The sequence below is a fragment of the Oncorhynchus masou genome, chromosome 21, assembly GCF_036934945.1.
Source record: "Oncorhynchus masou masou isolate Uvic2021 chromosome 21, UVic_Omas_1.1, whole genome shotgun sequence".
Lineage (NCBI taxonomy): Eukaryota > Metazoa > Chordata > Actinopteri > Salmoniformes > Salmonidae > Oncorhynchus > Oncorhynchus masou.
In genome coordinates, this window is record NC_088232.1 from 43,725,140 (window position 1) to 43,742,155 (window position 17,016).

The 17,016-nt window shown below is 46.4% G+C and overlaps 1 protein-coding gene across 1 annotated transcript in view; it reads right to left on the reverse strand.

Moving 5' to 3' along the window:
• Nucleotides 1–813: 813 nt before the first annotated feature.
• Nucleotides 814–17,016, reverse strand: part of LOC135508384 (protein ELYS-like) — a 30,024-nt gene continuing 13,821 nt past the window's right edge. Inside the window, 21 exon segments of the mRNA XM_064928527.1 lie at nt 814–1,860; nt 3,969–4,048; nt 4,359–4,459; nt 4,574–6,674; nt 6,844–7,112; nt 8,605–8,726; nt 8,818–8,923; nt 9,368–10,172; nt 10,307–10,385; nt 10,387–10,520; nt 10,768–10,924; nt 11,138–11,230; nt 11,365–11,515; nt 11,628–11,775; nt 11,976–12,107; nt 12,256–12,400; nt 12,527–12,717; nt 13,846–13,992; nt 14,316–14,372; nt 14,552–14,675; nt 16,827–16,923. Coding sequence (XP_064784599.1) covers nt 1,665–1,860; nt 3,969–4,048; nt 4,359–4,459; nt 4,574–6,674; nt 6,844–7,112; nt 8,605–8,726; nt 8,818–8,923; nt 9,368–10,172; nt 10,307–10,385; nt 10,387–10,520; nt 10,768–10,924; nt 11,138–11,230; nt 11,365–11,515; nt 11,628–11,775; nt 11,976–12,107; nt 12,256–12,400; nt 12,527–12,717; nt 13,846–13,992; nt 14,316–14,372; nt 14,552–14,675; nt 16,827–16,923 — 5,435 coding nt within the window. The 3' untranslated portion in view covers nt 814–1,664.

Here is a 17,016-nt window from a genome sequence, read left to right on the forward strand (position 1 = left end):
TTATCAAAGAAAGGTTGTTTTTCAGGAAGGCTACTGACACGCACAGCCATTTATCGAGAAAGGCTAGTGTTGGGTTCGGAGAATGAAATATACCTCTTCATGTCACTGATGGAGTGCTGAGGTTTAGAAGTTAACGGTTATAGGAGGAAGGTATATAGTGTGTGCAACAAAGCTTGGAATATGTTGAGTGCAGGGAAGCGATTACATGGCAGGAATTGATAAGGGGAGGGAGCCATGGATTAGTGATGGGGGGGGGGGGGGTTGAGGTCAGGTCACCTAGTGTCCTGCCAAGCAGTAAAGAATGATGTTTGTACAGATGTGTAGGAGACTCATCCAATGAGGAAGGGTTAAATACCAGCAGTGTGAAAATGTCTGTCTAATGCAGCTGTATTGACCCTCTGGGAAGAATTAAACTTGGTTAGTGTTTATAGTGTCCGTCGAGTGTTTTACTCTGAGAATTAGAATCTAACACTAAACACACTAAACTTTATAAAAGTTAGATTACTGATACACACAGTTGACTTTTGTCATATGAGCCAATATTAATACCTTCCTGAACCCTCAGTCCCCATCAGTCTTATACTGCCATTTTGGGCCCATGATTGCCCCATTTCAATTCTCTTATCTAGCTCGATCTGACCCTGACCTTAAATTGGTCATAAGTCAAAATGGGACAATTCAAATACTCGTGCCCCACTACTAAATGTACACAATCAAGGTTTCTAGCCAATCTGGATCAAGTCTTACTACTTGCTTCTTATTGCTTACTGGTAAGAGCAGAACATTGGACAGAGACAAGAAATCCACACAGTCTCAATGAAATACTTCAGCTTTACCATATTGTCAAAGAGCAGTCGTGGAAAATAAGACGTTCTACATTCATCGGCTTGTTATGCTGGTCAAATGACCTTAAAACAAGCCTCATCAGCCCCAGTGGATTTACTGTGTAGGTTATATACATGTTAGTGATACAGTACAGGAAAAAAAGCCAAATAATCCAAATCATTACAAATTAAATCACTCGAAAAACAGCAATTAACTGTTAAATAATTGTCTTAAGGCTGATATTGGCATCGTGATTATGAGCCAAACATTTTCAAAACACTAAAATTTAGCACAGATCATTCACAAGTATTCAACTTTATTCATAACATGGCAAAAGAGACTATTTACATACGCATCAATTTATAGAAATTTAAGAATTCTCCAGAAATAAAAAACACTTTTTTGGTGTTCAAGTCCCCCAGTCTTCCGCTCTGTAAACATAACAATAATTTATAGAAAATTATTTTATCAATATCCAATTAAATTTGCTTAATTCATTTAAAAAAAATGTTCTCCACTGGTTGTGTCTTAAATACAAAAAAAAACAAACAGGCTGTAACCATTAAAAGAAAATCTGAATAAAATAGTTTCCTCAGAGTAAAGTTCGGAGTCCAGTCCACAGATGCATCTCTAGAATGGATTCCTCTGTCTCCTTTTCTTCATCTGCGTTATAGTGTATTGAAAAGCAAATACCCAGCAGGCACTATACTACTTTCCCCCATCCTATTTGTCAGGGCAGTTGAAGGAAAGGAGACGAGGAGATTCACCCTATGAGTTCTGACCATCTGTAAGATTCCAAGTTGATGCTGTAGTTTGTTCAGGGCTAAATTGGCATCCGATCATAGTTTCTTCCTGCGGGTGACTGGTTTGGGGAAGATTGCCTCCAGCACTCGTTTGCGTCGGAGGTTCATCCGGGAGGCTGGGGCATCGTTCTCCTCCACCAGCCTCCTCGTAGTGCGCGGGGCGGGCTTGGCCGGGCTGGGCATAGGAGAGATGAAATCCACCTTGGCTGGGGGAGGGGGCGCTGCATTACGCCTGGGGGAGAGTAAGAGAGAAAAGGTCATCTCGTGACTTCTGGAACAAACTGATAGAGTGAGCAGGGTGCGACAATTTTTTTTGCCATTTGTGCTTTGGACAAATAGGACAGAATCTCCAGTCATTTGTCACCCCCAAACATTCTAGGTCTGTAACAGCACTTTACAAAATAAAATGGCGTACTATATTTTTTATATGGTAGAGAATCAAACAAAAATGTAGACTACACTGCCCATTGGATTCTTTGCATATTCAAGCATGTCTAAAAACACAACACTGCCCATTTACAAGACTCTCCTGTAGTATGGTTGGCCACCCTTGGTAGGCTATAAAATATTGCAACACTACAACCACATACTTTACATCTTAATTAAATGAATAAAGAATGTCCCATAAAAAAATATGTCTACAATTGAAAACAGACTCTGGGACGGTTGTGGGACGACAGATCCAAAATTGATATAACCACTGCACATATGAAAAATGTAAAAGACTAGAGAGAAATCGATCAGACCGTTTAGCTTAAACTGTTGTATTTTCTTCATATAAGCAGCTCAACAATGAGCACATGGCTGTTGATTAAGTACGAATGTTCTAAAATACAATTTGCAGAAAAAACTGTTTTCAAAAACGCACCGCTCAGACTAGTGGCTTCATGTGACCGATTGAAATATTTTTTAGACATTAAGAGGAGAAACCGAAAGATGCATCAAGTAGCACGGTTTACAAATATGACTAGGATTATCATCAACTAGCACGGTTTAATAATGACTAGGATTATCATCAACTAGAACGGGTTACTAATGACTAGGATTATCATCAACTAGCACAGTTTACTAACGACTAGGATTATCATCAACTAGCACGGTTTAATAATGACTAGGATTATCATCAACTAGCACGGTTTAATAATGACTAGGATTATCATCAACTAGCATGGTTTAATAATGACTAGGATTATCATCAACTAGAATAATGACCAGGATTATCATCAACTGGAACGGGTTACTAATGACTAGGGTTACTAGCATGGTTTAATAATGACTAGGATTATCATCAACTAGAACGGGTTACTAATGACTAGGATTATCATCAACTAGCACAGGTTACTAATATGATGAGGATTATCAACTAGCACAGTTTACTAACGACTAGGATTATCATCAACTAGCACGGTTTAATAATGACTAGGATTATCATCAACTAGCACGGTTTAATAATGACTAGGATTATCATCAACTAGCACGGTTTAATAATGACTAGGATTATCATCAACTAGCACGGTTTACTAATGACTAGGATTATCATCAACTAGCACAGTTTAATAATGACTAGGATTATGCCTTTTGCTGCTGGACAATAAAAGAATGTTTTTGAAAACCAATAGAACAGAGAAAAATGCTGGTTTAAATGGCATATTACGTGTTTATTAAATAATTCCCTCAACATTTATGTTGTTGTATTTTGGCCAGGCTACTTTGAAACAATATGCTGCATGACAAATCGTCCATATTTGAAACAATTAAGTTTATGGTGAAATACTTTCGAAATGCTGACCACCTCCACTCTGATTCAAGTTGGGTGATGCGGTGCGCAACAGGCCCTGTCCTTCACTCTCCGGTTTTGTGACCATTTGATCTGAATGAACCGAGCCTCGAGTATGACGACAGAATCTTAGACGTTAATTATCCTTCATTATATTTGTCAAAAATGACTGCAGTTTAACCTATATTTATTTAACTAAACGTCTCATTAAAGTTCAGCTACATTTTCTGGCGCCTCACTCATGTCAACATCTGTTTGGACATAAGGCTGTAGCCAATATGCATATCACCTACACTTTGACCTGTAGGCTTTTTTTATGTACATGAAAAATAGATTGTAATATTATTCCACTGTTGGCCCCTCTGGTGCAATTCTGATCTGTGTAATTGTTTGATATTGTGCGATAAAAAAAACTTTAAAAAAACTGGTATATTCTTCTTGTCCGCCAATTTATTTACTGTCCCAGACAAGAGCTAATGTCAAGTCCTGGCGGGTTGGGGCACAAATACACTAGACGGCTTTGACTAGAGGAACGCCGATGGCAGTATGTCAACAGAACTTACTTGGTTGTTCGCCTCTTGGGTGCTTTGGTTTTAGCAGCAGCCGTCTCTTTCTCCACATCGTCTTCTGATGAGTTCTTTTCCTGAGCAATAGAAAGACATAGTCAGAGACTAAGCTCTGGTTTTAGCTAACAGCAACCTGACATGTAGCAAATGACCATGTATCTGTGAACACAGCCTCTGGATAGGGATAGGTGAGTAATATGCCAAAGGAACCAGTTATTGTATTTGAGGGCTAGTCGGAGAAACCATCTCCACCATATTGTGTAAACCTAGACAGTCCATTTAAACCTGTGAACACTAAAGTAGTGGCTGAGGGAGGGCTATGGAGGCAAATGGAACCGGCCAGTCCCGTCTTGTCTAACATCAGTCTAAAGGACGTGATCAACTGACCTTGTTATCAGGCTGTGCTGCAGTGGTGTCCGCCGGTCGCCTGGTACGAGTAACAGGAGGCGCAGGCGCGTCATTCTGACCGGGAGACTCTACTCTCCTACCTATCAGACAGAAGATGAAAGGTGTGAAAGAAAGCCAGAACAAACACAGAATAACCTTCCTCTTCTTACCAAAGTCTGACAGGCAAATGTGCTAACAAATTAGGAGCAAGTTACCTCTGGTTCTCCTTCGAGGTGGTGAGTAGATGAACGAGCCCCTGACGGGGCTTCCCTGGTCGGCCTCGGGCACCATGATGTCTCCCATCGGGAGTGGAGAGGGCGACCGCTGATCCAACGACCTGGTGACTCTCCTCTTGACTCTCACCATCTCTGTGATGACCGGGGCCTCAACCACTTCCCTCTTGACCTCCTCGTCACGGAGTCTCTGGATGAGGGCGTCGGCCACCGGCGTTCCGGAGACCACCTCCAGCGGCGTCTCCAACAGGGGAAGGTCCTCCTCCTGGTGGTTCCACAGGCGGCTCCTGGTTGGTCGACGGTAGACGCTGAGGGGCGGGTCATCCAGGGCGAGTGCGGAGGGCGTCTTCTCAGCGGTGTCTTCACCCCTCGTCTTCCTCCGGCTGCGGGGAGGGGTCAGGGCAACCACTTCCTCTGTGAAAAGGGCGAGGGTCACGCCCGCACGGGTCGATTTGCGGGTCACCCTGCCTGGACTGCTGGGCTGTTTGGCCCTTTCATCGTTCCCCTTCTCTTCCTCCTCAGGGAACACCGACTGAGTATGGGCGGCTGGGGTCTTGGTTCCAGTTGTGCTCTTCCTAGCACTGCGTGTAACAGACTGAACTGACACCTGGTTGGCTGTTTCATCCATGGCTGTTGGCTCTCTGTTGCTCCCCACCTGGGTGTTCCTGGTCTGGCGGGTTCCCGTCCTTGGAGTGGCCTTCTGTGGAGTGCGCCGCTTGGTTGGGCTGGCCTTTGAGAGGACCACAGTTGCCGCCGGGACCTCTTCCTCCCTTTTCCTCTCCTCCTGCTCTCTCCAAGGCTCCTGTTCTGGCTGGGATTCAGTTTTCCGAGCGCTTCGGCGAGGTGTGACGGGAACTCCGAAGTCCTGGCTGTGACGGCAGCTCCTGGTGATCCGTCTGGGTGTGATTGGAACTTGAGCGTCTGTCTCTATCTCAGTCTGTCCCGCCGGCCTCTCGTCCTCTGACCCAGGCCTCACCGCCTCCACTGAGGTAAACTTCACCATCTTCCTCTGGTTGGTTGTCCTGCGCGTCGGAGTGGACGGGGCTTTCCTGACCCCCACTGAGATTTCCTCCACAGACTTAGACTGGCTGTTGGAGGTCTTGTCCGGGTTCCTCTCCTCCACACTGGCTATAGAGAGCTTTCCGGTTTGAGCTGCTTCTTCTTCAAGTATGGCTGCCAACTCACTTATGGCTTCGCCCTGGACAGGTTCATGGTTGTCTGACTGGATGGATCCATTGCTTTCTACCTGAGACAGAGGCTGGTCTGCAGGGACAGAGACAGGCTCCTCTCGCTCTTCTTCTAGCTCAACAACGTCTGCCTGCATCTCCTCCTTTCGACGAGCACACGAGAGAGTCTCCTCTTCCATGGTCATCTCTTCAGTTTCCTCCAACGCTCCGTTCGGCTGCTCACTCTCATCCAGGACTGGTGACGCCTCTTCTGCTTTGGTTGGTTCAGAGTCAGCAGGGACCTCATCTGGCTCTTCTACATGGTCTGTGTCAACATTTTCAGCTGATCTGGCTGGTTTAGCCTCAAAGGATTCAGGCAGGACGTCCGTGACTAGAGGAACATTCTCCTTTGACATGGCCTCAGTTCCACCAGTCTCTGCCTCCGTCCAGCTATCCATGATCCCCTCCAGGGTGTCCATCCCCTCCAGGGTGTCCATCTCAGCCTTCTGCTCCTGCAGGGGCTCAGCTGCAGCCAGGGGGGTGTCCTGGTTGTCCGTACCCAGGCAGATGACCTCTGGGTAGGTCACAGGCGTCTCAGACGTTCCACCTGCATCCTCTGTGGTCAGATGCTTACTGGGTTCGAGTGGTACCGTGTCTGCATCGTCATCCCCATCCTCCAGAATCAGAGAGAAGCTGCTGTGGGCTCCAGAGGTGGCTACCTCTGGTTGGCTGCCTTCCCCCACCTCAATGAGCCCCAGGTGGGCGCCGTCAGCCAGGGCATGCCCCTCCACCAGCTCCAGAGGAACCAGCAGGGTGGTGGAGGGCTTCAGCTCTGTGTAGCAAACCCCCTCTGCCTCGTCTCCTCCTACCCCCAGCCTCACCATCACCACCTCCCCCTCTAGGTCATCCTCCACCATCTGTAGGGGAAACACACAGAAGCATGAGAACATTTATAGAGCAAAACCGACGAGATACTTTCACCCCCTTTTCAAAAAGTGCAACTTTTAACATCCGTCACCCACAGCATTTAGGTCCACACTGCTTACATGACTGAGTTATGAAATCCTAAGACAGTCACTGTTTTACCTTTAGGTCTGCCTCTGTGGTGACCAATGAGAGCACAGCTGCATCCTGCTCCGATAGTGCAGGCAGGAACTGGGGGTGTGGCTGCGGGAGCTGGTCCAGGAAGAGAGAGGGGGGCGGCAAGGTGGCTCGCTGCCTCCCGTTCCCCTGCACCTCCTCGATGACCTCCACCTCGCTGCCCGAGTCCTGCTCAGCAGGACCATCTGACTCATCTTCATCATCCTCCAACACAGAACTAGAAAGTTCGTCACTGTCGTTCAGGCTCACCACAGCTACAGGGAGGGAAGAGCCCCATCAAACACACTCACTAAAGGTAACATTAGCTATTATGAGTAGCGATGCACCGATGACATTTTTGCCCGATACCGATATCCAATATTTCCTTGCCAAAAAAAAAACAATACTGATAAGATATTTACATTATTTACGGCCATTTAAGCATTCTAGTACAGTTAAATAGTTAATTCACCTTCACATCAGTGGAACATTATTAGGGCACTGCATCAGTGCAAGAGGCGTCACTACAGTCCCTGGTTTGAATCCAGGCTGTATCACATCCGGCCGGGATTGGGAGTCCCATAGGGCGGCGCACAATTGGCCCAGTGTTGTCCGGACCCTCATTGTTAATAAGAATTTGTTCTTACCTGACTTTCCTAGATAAATAAGTCACACACACAATTCTACTATTGTATTCATTTACATCACTGTCAATGAAATACTTTTATTTAAGGAAAACCGCAAACTCCACTATTGTGCCTAATCCTTATTGTGGCGAGCTTCACAATACATAACACAGTCAGGTCGAGCCTCATTAGCCAGATGAAGCTAGCTGGCTGCATACAACGTTAGCATTGGGCAACTGAGTTAAGTAGCTGGTCAGCCATGTATGTTCATGAACTGAAGTTCAATTTCAAAAGGAGAACAAGTGGCAACCAAGCTAATACTTACAAGGATTCCAAAATCGTTGCTAAGAATAATGAAAAAGACCACAGTTTGTACTGGTCATTGTTTTCAGGCTGGTTGTATTGGTGCTAGCTAGGTACCAAGCTAAAGCTAGCTACCCCAGTTATGGTTGAACCAATGATGCTTCATTACCAACGCGGTATTGTAAACATTGTTCGTGGCCGGTGTTTGCTTGTTTGCAGACTTTACAGCATTGACAGTGCTACTATATATTTTTTGACACGCAAAAACCCAAACGGCGTTCCATAGTTTGATTGTCGTGAAGCTCATAGCAGTGACGCTATTACTGTGTAACTCCGGGTGATTGTCAAGGGCAGTGAATCCCATCATCTTGCCTTTAATGGATTTCACCTTTGAGTTGTCTCGCTGAAATGTTCTTCCTCTTCGATCGACACAGCAGACATTGTGGGCTAGGTTAGGAATGATGTGTTGCACATGCAGAGCAACATTTTACGTGCCGTTATTACGTCATGTATGCACGGTACCTTTGACATCGGTTTTTAACATCGGCGTTAAACTAGACACCGGATGATACCGATGTTGGTATTTTTAACTGATACCGTCAGATTCCGGTATGTTCACCGATATATCGTGCATTTCTAATTATGAGCATTCCAGACCATTATTGGTCGGTATTAGCCCAGAGAGGTGTCAATTCTGCTGCCAGCCAATAAAAACACAAAATCATTTGTGGTTGTAGCTCGTACAGTGAGCCCGTGTTAGATCTCTAATCGCATGACCTAGAAGTCAATGTATGTGACAAATAAAACAGTCATGAGCAAGAGGTGAGAGGTCACTCACATTGGGAGTCGGTGCCCGTGGGGTCTGAGGTGGCTACGGACACCAGAGACTTCTGGGTGGTGAGGGCCAGGGGGACGGCTGTAGGAGTAGACTCCTCCTTTACCACGTCACACACCGGCTCACTGCCCAGGGGAGAGAGAGGAGGTTTAATATCAATAAATGGTTGTAAGCACATACACAACCAATATTGTTGGGATGCGTTTCAGGACGTACCTGTTGAAGGATGTCCAGTTGTCAGAAGCCTTGTGGATGCCCGAGCGGGTCAGGGGAGGAGACAGGTCGTTGCCAAACAGATGGCGCTCCACAAACTCATCCAGATCTACAAGAGCAAGAGAGGAATCAACCAGGTTTAAAATCAACTGCATCAAGATGAGTCCTGTCTGGGTAAAACTCTTCCAAGCTTAATATTTCAATGTGGTTAGGTTTATCTCGGTCACTTCATCTCACGGTGGTTGGAGTTACCTGCACTGAGCTCCCCCTCACAGGTCCTCAGTACATTATCATAGTGTAAATCACCTCAAACGGTCATGCCTTTGCACAGTGAGGATAATCTAAACTGTTCCTCAAAAACATTAACGTTTTTGATTGAACGCACATTTTTGGTGTTCACTTTGCCTCAGACTACACAGGTTTGAATAATTTGACACCATCTACACAGAGCTGAAACCAAGCAGGACATGAATGTAATGTATTTAATTTGTCTACTGGAGCATCTGTAAGATGCTGGCTGAGTGATGTCCTCACAGGTGGGTGGAACCCTCACCAGTGTGTTCTGTGGCATCCACAGGTTTCATTGGTTCAGTGGGTTGAGATTCATCCTCTTTGGGAGTCTCCTCCTCCACCACCTCCGCAGTCTCCACCTCAATATCAATAACTTCCTGGTGAAGGTTAGATTCCTCAACCACCTCCGTGTCAGGAGTTGGTTCTACTGCCTGTGTGACCCTTGGTTGGACTAAAACTTCCTTTTCAGCCTTAGGCTCTTGGTCAGGGCTGACCTCCATCTCCCCTACTTCCTGGTCCAGCTCCACTTCTCTGCTGACCGCCTCTTCTTTTACTTCCGGGTCCTTGTTCTGCCCTTCCTCCAGTGGCAGGAGTAGAGTCAGCTCATTGGCTGCTGCAGGCTGCACTTCCTCCTTTGAGAGTGGGGCTTCCAGTACTGCTTGAGTTTTGAGGTTAATCACCACTTCATCATCTGTGACCTCATTGGCTGGATGTTGAAGCGCCTCCATCTCCAGGTCTTCAGGCAGAGGTGCATCATGGAACTCCAGCGTGGTGTCCGTTGAAAGGACAGAGGCCTGGCTCGTCTCCAAGCCTAGGCTGAGTCGTCCTGGCAACGTGCTAGGCAATGCAGTTCCCACGACAGAGGAGCCGCTCTCAGACTCTCCCCTCTCTGGTGAGGGCTCGCGGACCGGTGGTTGCAGGAACTTCACATGTGCCACCTTCACCTCCTCCACCTCTTCCTGCTCTTCCTCATCATAGTCAGCAGAGTGTGAGGTCCAGGCCTCAGGTCCAGCCTTTGACAGTGGAGAGCCTCTGGTCAGCAGGCTAATCTCATTCTCGGTTGCGATCTGTAGAGTACAAAACAAATCATTAACATGGTACACAAGGGTAAAGTATCTGAAAAGTTTGTTTGTTCATAAGAAAGACTCTCAATTCCACTGTTATGTTGCTAAATAAGGTCCAGTGGTCCAGGTGGTCTTACCCCATTGCTCCAGTGGAGGGTGCCTTTCTCTGACTGCGAGGCAGTCTCCTCGATGAAGGTGATGCGGCTCTCCTTGGGGCACAGTGGGGGTGACAGAGCGCCCGGGAGAGGCAGAGGGGGTGGCCACGGGGGTGGGGCGCAGGCTGCTCCTCAGGATGGACTGAGGGGTGAAGGCCGAGAACAAGGGGCCGGACGCTGCCAGGGCTCGCGCTCGCTACGGGAAAGAAACAACCATTGGAGTTTCAAACACACAGTTGACAACCCACTGCAGCAGGCTTAGGTCTCAGACACAGTGGTTTTCAGGACCATGTGACTTCTAGTAGGAGTTAGAGTTCATTCCCAACCAAACTATAAAACTAGGGGATTTCCAGTCATCGTGCAGTGAGCATCAGTGTCTAGGATGTGGGAGCATGTGTGACAGTGGGGACAGTCGACACCCTCCCCTTTTGTCTGGGTCTTACCTTGACCACCTGTGGGGTCTGCAGCAGGCTGAGCTCAGGGGCCTTGTTGATGCTTTTGGGGAGGTTCCAGGAGCTAGCTGCCCTAGGGGGTGTCAGCAGGGGTCGTGCCCCCTCTGGAGGAGTGGTCTGAGAGGGGTGAACCACTAGGTCCAGCACCCTGGGGGTTGGGACAGGAGGAAGGGTTAGGAAAGCATGTCAGATGTATTGAAATCAACATGTCAAACCTTTTACACAAAAGACTAGTGGCATGTCATTTATAGCTCATCTTACATACTTTCACCCAAACCTCTCATTGACATGGATGTATGATTAACGTGACAGTCTGAGTTCGGTGGGATTATGTCAAGTTGAGGTTCGGTGTGTGTCGTACCTGGACTTCCTCTTGGAGGCCATGGTGATAGGCGTGCCCACGAAGGACTCGGGCAGATCCCGGGAGGGGGAGAACACCTCCGCTGCCCTGGGGCTAGGTGGCGTGGAGAGGGGAAGGGAAACAACTTAATTGAACAGATCAAATCCAGGGGTGGATGACCCATCTTTACCACTTACTTACATCTTAGTCAGATAGGGTGGTTGGGGACAGGGTGGTTGGGGTCTCACCTCTTGAGTGGGGAGGACTGGGGCGTGGGGTTCTTCCCCACCCACACCTCCTCGATCTTCGACAGGACGCTGTTGATGAACGCCGCTCTGGTCAGCACGTTCTCATTGGCCGACCGCTTGGCGATGGTCGACAGCGGCTGTGGCCGCGACACTAAGAAGAACACACGTTATCGAAGTCAAGGGTCACGCTGAAAACATAAATCTAACCTTGAAGCGTGTACAGAGCAGTGTAATAAGAAGCTAGGAGAGACAAGGTCACGTACCCTCTCTGAGGATGGTGGAGGGGTGGTGGTATGGCTTCGCTCTTTCCGTAGCCAGCTTCCTCTGGACACGAGGAAGAACTTTCCCGTACTGGTCCAGGATTGAGTTCCTGGTTTTGGTTCTCTCCTTCAGCTTGGGATCCCTCTCGTTCTGGAGAACAGATATATGAACGGAATGGAAACATTAAGGGCAGAATTCAGCAACACTACACAATAATGCAACATGTCATATCAACACATACACGTTAGGGTGACTTATTTCTAAGAACCTGCACAACATTTCTCGTAGCATATGTTCTGTATTGGTGAAGTGTATAAATAAAACATGAGTTTATTTCAATGTGAACGTACCACCATGTTCATCTTGAGGGTGTGGTTGAGCTGCAGGGCGGGGACGTAGTTAGCCTGCTGCAGGTAGTGCATCATCAGTAGCTCTCTGTTCTGGAGACCCCCTGTACCCTGCAGGAACCTCTCCAAGCACTCCTACACACACACAAACAAACAAACAAACTAACAGGTAAATCTTCAGGGATGGGATTGTCACATTACATTTTTTTTTTTATTGTTGAGCATGCCAGGGTCGTGATTTTGCCCTGGTAGAAAGGAAAGTTGGGGGAACAAGGTATCCTACTTGTTCAGCCAGACCCAGGGGCAGTTTGAGCAGCTCCTTCATGAGGCCAAGCTCCTGACAGGTCTGGTAGAGGAAACTTAACAACTCCTCCGTGTTCAGGCTGTTGGAGTGCTGCCTAAGCATAGCCCAGGCCTCCACTAGACACCTACACGGAGAGGGGTTATACAGACGTGTTAACTGTACCAGGAAGAAGAAAAAAAAACAGCACAATGCTGTCACTGTTAGCACGGATGCTAGCAAACACACACACACACACACTTATAACAGTCACCTGTTGTATAGCAGCACAGCCAGGCAGAGCTGGACCTGAGCGGTGGAAGAGAGGGGGGGCTTCATAACGTGGAGGTAGCGCAGGGCGATCCCGTGTTTCCCCTGGCACATGAGAGCTTGCAGGATGCGATCATGCTGCCAGCCCCACAGGGACGGGGAGGTGGTGGGGTGCAGCAGCATCTCCAGGGAGTTCTGGAGAGGGTCAAAGATCAGGTGTCAACTAGATGAAACCATTTTATCACTACTTTTATGAAATCAAATTTGTTACATGCACCGAATACAACCTTAATGTGATTACTTACAAGAAAAAATATTTACTATATAAACAAAAGTATAAATATAAATAAAGAAAATCACATAACAATAACGAAGCTATATACAGGGGATACCGGGTCAATGTGCAAGTCAAGGTTAAGTCAAGGTTATTTATACACTGACTATGCATAGATAGACAGCGAGTAGCAGCAGTGTAAAAACAAAGTAAATATTCCGGGTGGCCATTTGATTAATTGTTGAGCAGTCTTATGGCTTGGGGGGGGTAGAAGCTTTTATGGAGCCTTTTGGTCTTAGACTTGGCACTCCGGTACCGCTTGCCATGTGGTAGCAGAGAGAACAGTCTATGACTTGGGTGGCTGGAGTCTGACAATTTGTATGGTCTTCCTCTGACATCGCCTGGTATAGTGGCCCTGGATGGCAGGAAGCTTGGCCCCAGTGATGTACTGGGCCGTATGCACTACCCTCTGTGGCGCTTTACGGTCAGATGCCGAGCAGTGGGTGAACAGGGAGTACAGGAGGGGACTAAGCACACATCCCAGAGGGGCCCCAGTGTTGAGGACCAGCATGGCAGATGTGTTGAATTGGAGTGGGTCCAGGGTTTCTGGAGTGATGGTGTTGATGTAAGCCATGACCTGCCTTTCAAAGCACTTCATGTCTACCGATGTGAGTGCTACGGGGCGGTAATCATTTAGACAGGTTACCTTCGCTTCCTTGGGCACAAGGACTATCGTGATATGTTTGAAACATGCAGGTATTACAGACTCGGTCAGGGAGAGGTTGAACATGTCAGTGAAGACACTTGCCAGTTGGTCAGCGCATGCTTTGAGTACACATCCTGGTAATCCGTCTACCAACGAATCATTCTATGAAATAACTCACTGTACACATTTGAAATTCCACATGCAAGGTTTGAGTTACGGGTGAAAAGGCCCCATCACAAACCAAACACTATCCTTGCTAAATGCTAACTTCCAGATATAGTCTTCTAAAATGTGACTGGTTATAACCCTGTATTGTCTGGCCTGTATATGTGCACGCGTCTACCTGGTGGTCGTGGTGGTCCAGCAGCCAGAAGCCCTGCACCAGTTTGACCAGGCCGATGGGGATGGCGAAGGCAGTGGGGAAGGACTCCACAGACCCACCGCTCTTGTTGGGGAAGGAATACATCACATCCAACAACAGGTAGATCACCTGGGGGGGGGGGGGGGGTCAAGGCTCACACAGAGAGAAGAAGTGTGTTCTGTTTCACTATAGTCTGTGTGTGTGTGTGTGTGTGTGTGTGTGTGTGTGTGTGTGTGTGTGTGTGTGTGTGTGTGTGTGTGTGTGTGTGTGTGTGTGTGTGTGTGTGTGTGTAGAAGAATGGGTCTGTATGTGTTAGGTGGATTTCACGAGTCTAGGCACTTGTGTGGGTTAGGAGTGTAAGGTCGGGACACAGCATTTAAAATCAAACCAATTCCCTGATATGAACACTTAGTAAGATGGTTGCGAGAAAACCCAGTACAGAGCAAGGATACGATGGCATGCTTAGCAGATTCATCTATGTTCTCCAGGAGGTAAATATCCAGCAGGCCCTGTGGACAGCAGAGAGAAGATCAATACTAGGTGTGTTTTAGCTTCTGCTATACTATGTCTACATCTAGATGGAATTCCATGGAAATCATTCAGAGTACGTGCTCAAGGTAGGAAGTTAGATCCTTGTTTGGCTCTGTGTGTTTGTGTGCGCGTGAATGCACAGGTACCAAATGCTTACGTGTAGCGTAGGTGGCGGATACTGTCCAGTCCCGCCCTCGTCCCGTTTCCACAGGTCAACCAAGCGATCACCGCATTGGGCGACTAAGCCGTCAATCATCAGGCAGTCTGCACACCACTTCCCCCTGAGAAGAACAGATGGTTCATTCTAAATATTGATGGTGGTTGAGGTGGTCTTACGTGAAATGCATTAGTTTCCCAAAACAGTCTTTCACAGTAGGACCATGAAGGAAAATGGACACTAATATGAGACATGCATACCAAATATAGGGTGTTTCTCAATATGCATACTACCACACTGCACACTCTCATTCTCAGAGGACGTTCTTGTGAGGACAAGAGTTTGGAGAACACATAAAACATTCCCTTTGACAAGCACCCACACACCAAATGTATTACCTTACACTGCACCTCCCCAGTCACTGAACCTTTATCCAGCCAGGACAATGGCAACAATAGACAAAACAAGACATACAAAAAGTAAATGTTTTACTTCATAATTATCAGCTAGATGTGTGCGAATCGTACTAATCGAGCTAGCCAGATAGTTAAACAACAAAAAGTGACCAAAAATGAATGTTATGCAAGGTAGATTAAAAACTTGTAGGTAGCTAGCTACCAATTCTTTGTGTCTATCAAGCTAACAGTAGTAGCTAGCAAGTTAGGCCTATTGACTTTGTCATGACTGTCCTGACCAGGTCAGGTTACAGGAGACCACCAACCCTACAGATTCTCTCTCAACACCAACAGAGGAGGAGAGATCTCGGGGTCTGAAGATGTGGGGGTTTTATGACCCCTCATGCCCCTGGTAAATCTCAGACCACAGACAAATTCCTTTGTCCCGTCACTATGGAGAACCAGCCTCAGAACATTAAACATGAAATAAAGGGACTTTGGAACAATGGTTTCCGTCAGCCACAATGGTGGTCATGACGATAGATGGAATATGAAAATGTATGTCATTTTTGTTTTGTTATTAAAGGTTAATAGATGACGTTATTACGAAAACAATGTAACGTGAAGAGTTTTCCTAGTATCTGTTTGATGTTTATACATTGTACGTTGTGTGGAAAATGTCCAAATCAAAGGGAATGTTTTGGTAAAGATGAAATGTTAAGTTAGTTGTCTAAAATTGGATTTGAGTCAAATCTAGACCTTGCCTCATTAACTTGGTACGCCCAGAGAATTGCCCTAAAGGGGGTTACACCCACTTCTGACCCAAGGGTATAAAACCTGTGAGTATAGAATTTACAGAGGAGACTCCGTGACCCAAGCTGCAGCCAAGGTCTAAAAAGTCAAGGAACTCAGAACGCAACAAGTTTGAAGACAAAGAAATAATTTTCTACCCAAGCTACGGATGAGTAGATGTGTCTAAGCAGGTGAATTCAAGCCGGACCCCCTTAGCATCCAATTCCAGCGTGTGTTGGCCCGTTATACTAAGTTCTAATCAATAGCCTATAAATGTGTTTTGTCTATGTGTATCTGATATTATCATTTTAGCTTTTTAGTAAATAAATATTCAACTAAGATTGGTGTGGTACAAACTCATTGGTGAGACCTGGATCCGTGCAGATTCACGGTCTATACGACGTTCGTTCAGAACGAGATTGTTAGAGGCAACTGGTTAATTAGCGGCTGTTGTGAAATCGATATTCTGATATTCTGATATTCTTTGAGTTAATTTGGGAAATAGAAACTAAATAAAAACTAGTTCTCCCATGGTGCCCCAAGTTAATAATTGCTTGATTCAGTTAATCACGCAATTAGATACTTTTAACCATTCGATGAACAACAGTCGTCACATTAACTAATACAACAACTTATTATGGGCTTGCGATCTACGGTACGTAGGCAGGTAAACATGCCAAAATGAACACAGCATATATTTATTAACATATCAAGATACAACACTGTAGTCAGGCAACATATGAGATGTGAATAGGAAACATTAAGACATGTTGCATCATTTTAAAATTGGTTGCGTCATATTTCTTTGCATACATTTCCGACGAAGCTTTCAAACGGAGTATGCATTCGATAAGACCCTTCGTGCTCCATTTTGATACTTTGACTTGGACTCATACTCACAACGCGCCGTGCTCGGAGCACAGTGGTATGCATTTTGAGAAACACCCATACCGTATACAAGATCACAAAAACAGATCTTCAGAAGAATGACACCGAGGGAACTAAGTTAAACTTTTCCTGTCTCTTCTTGTTGATGTGTTTTACTATCAGTCCTGTACCAGCTCGTGGATGATATGAACAGCACTCACTTGGAGAGCTGCTGCAGCTCCTCTCTGCGGATGGTGTAGTAGTTCTGGTTCACAGAGTAGCTGTAGAAGGGCCGGGGGATCTGCACAGCATCCTCATCTGGTTGACAGGGGAATTAAAACTATTGCAAACCTATAATAGTGGACATCTCTAGCAGCGCATCTGAAATGGCACCCTACTTACTATGACGTA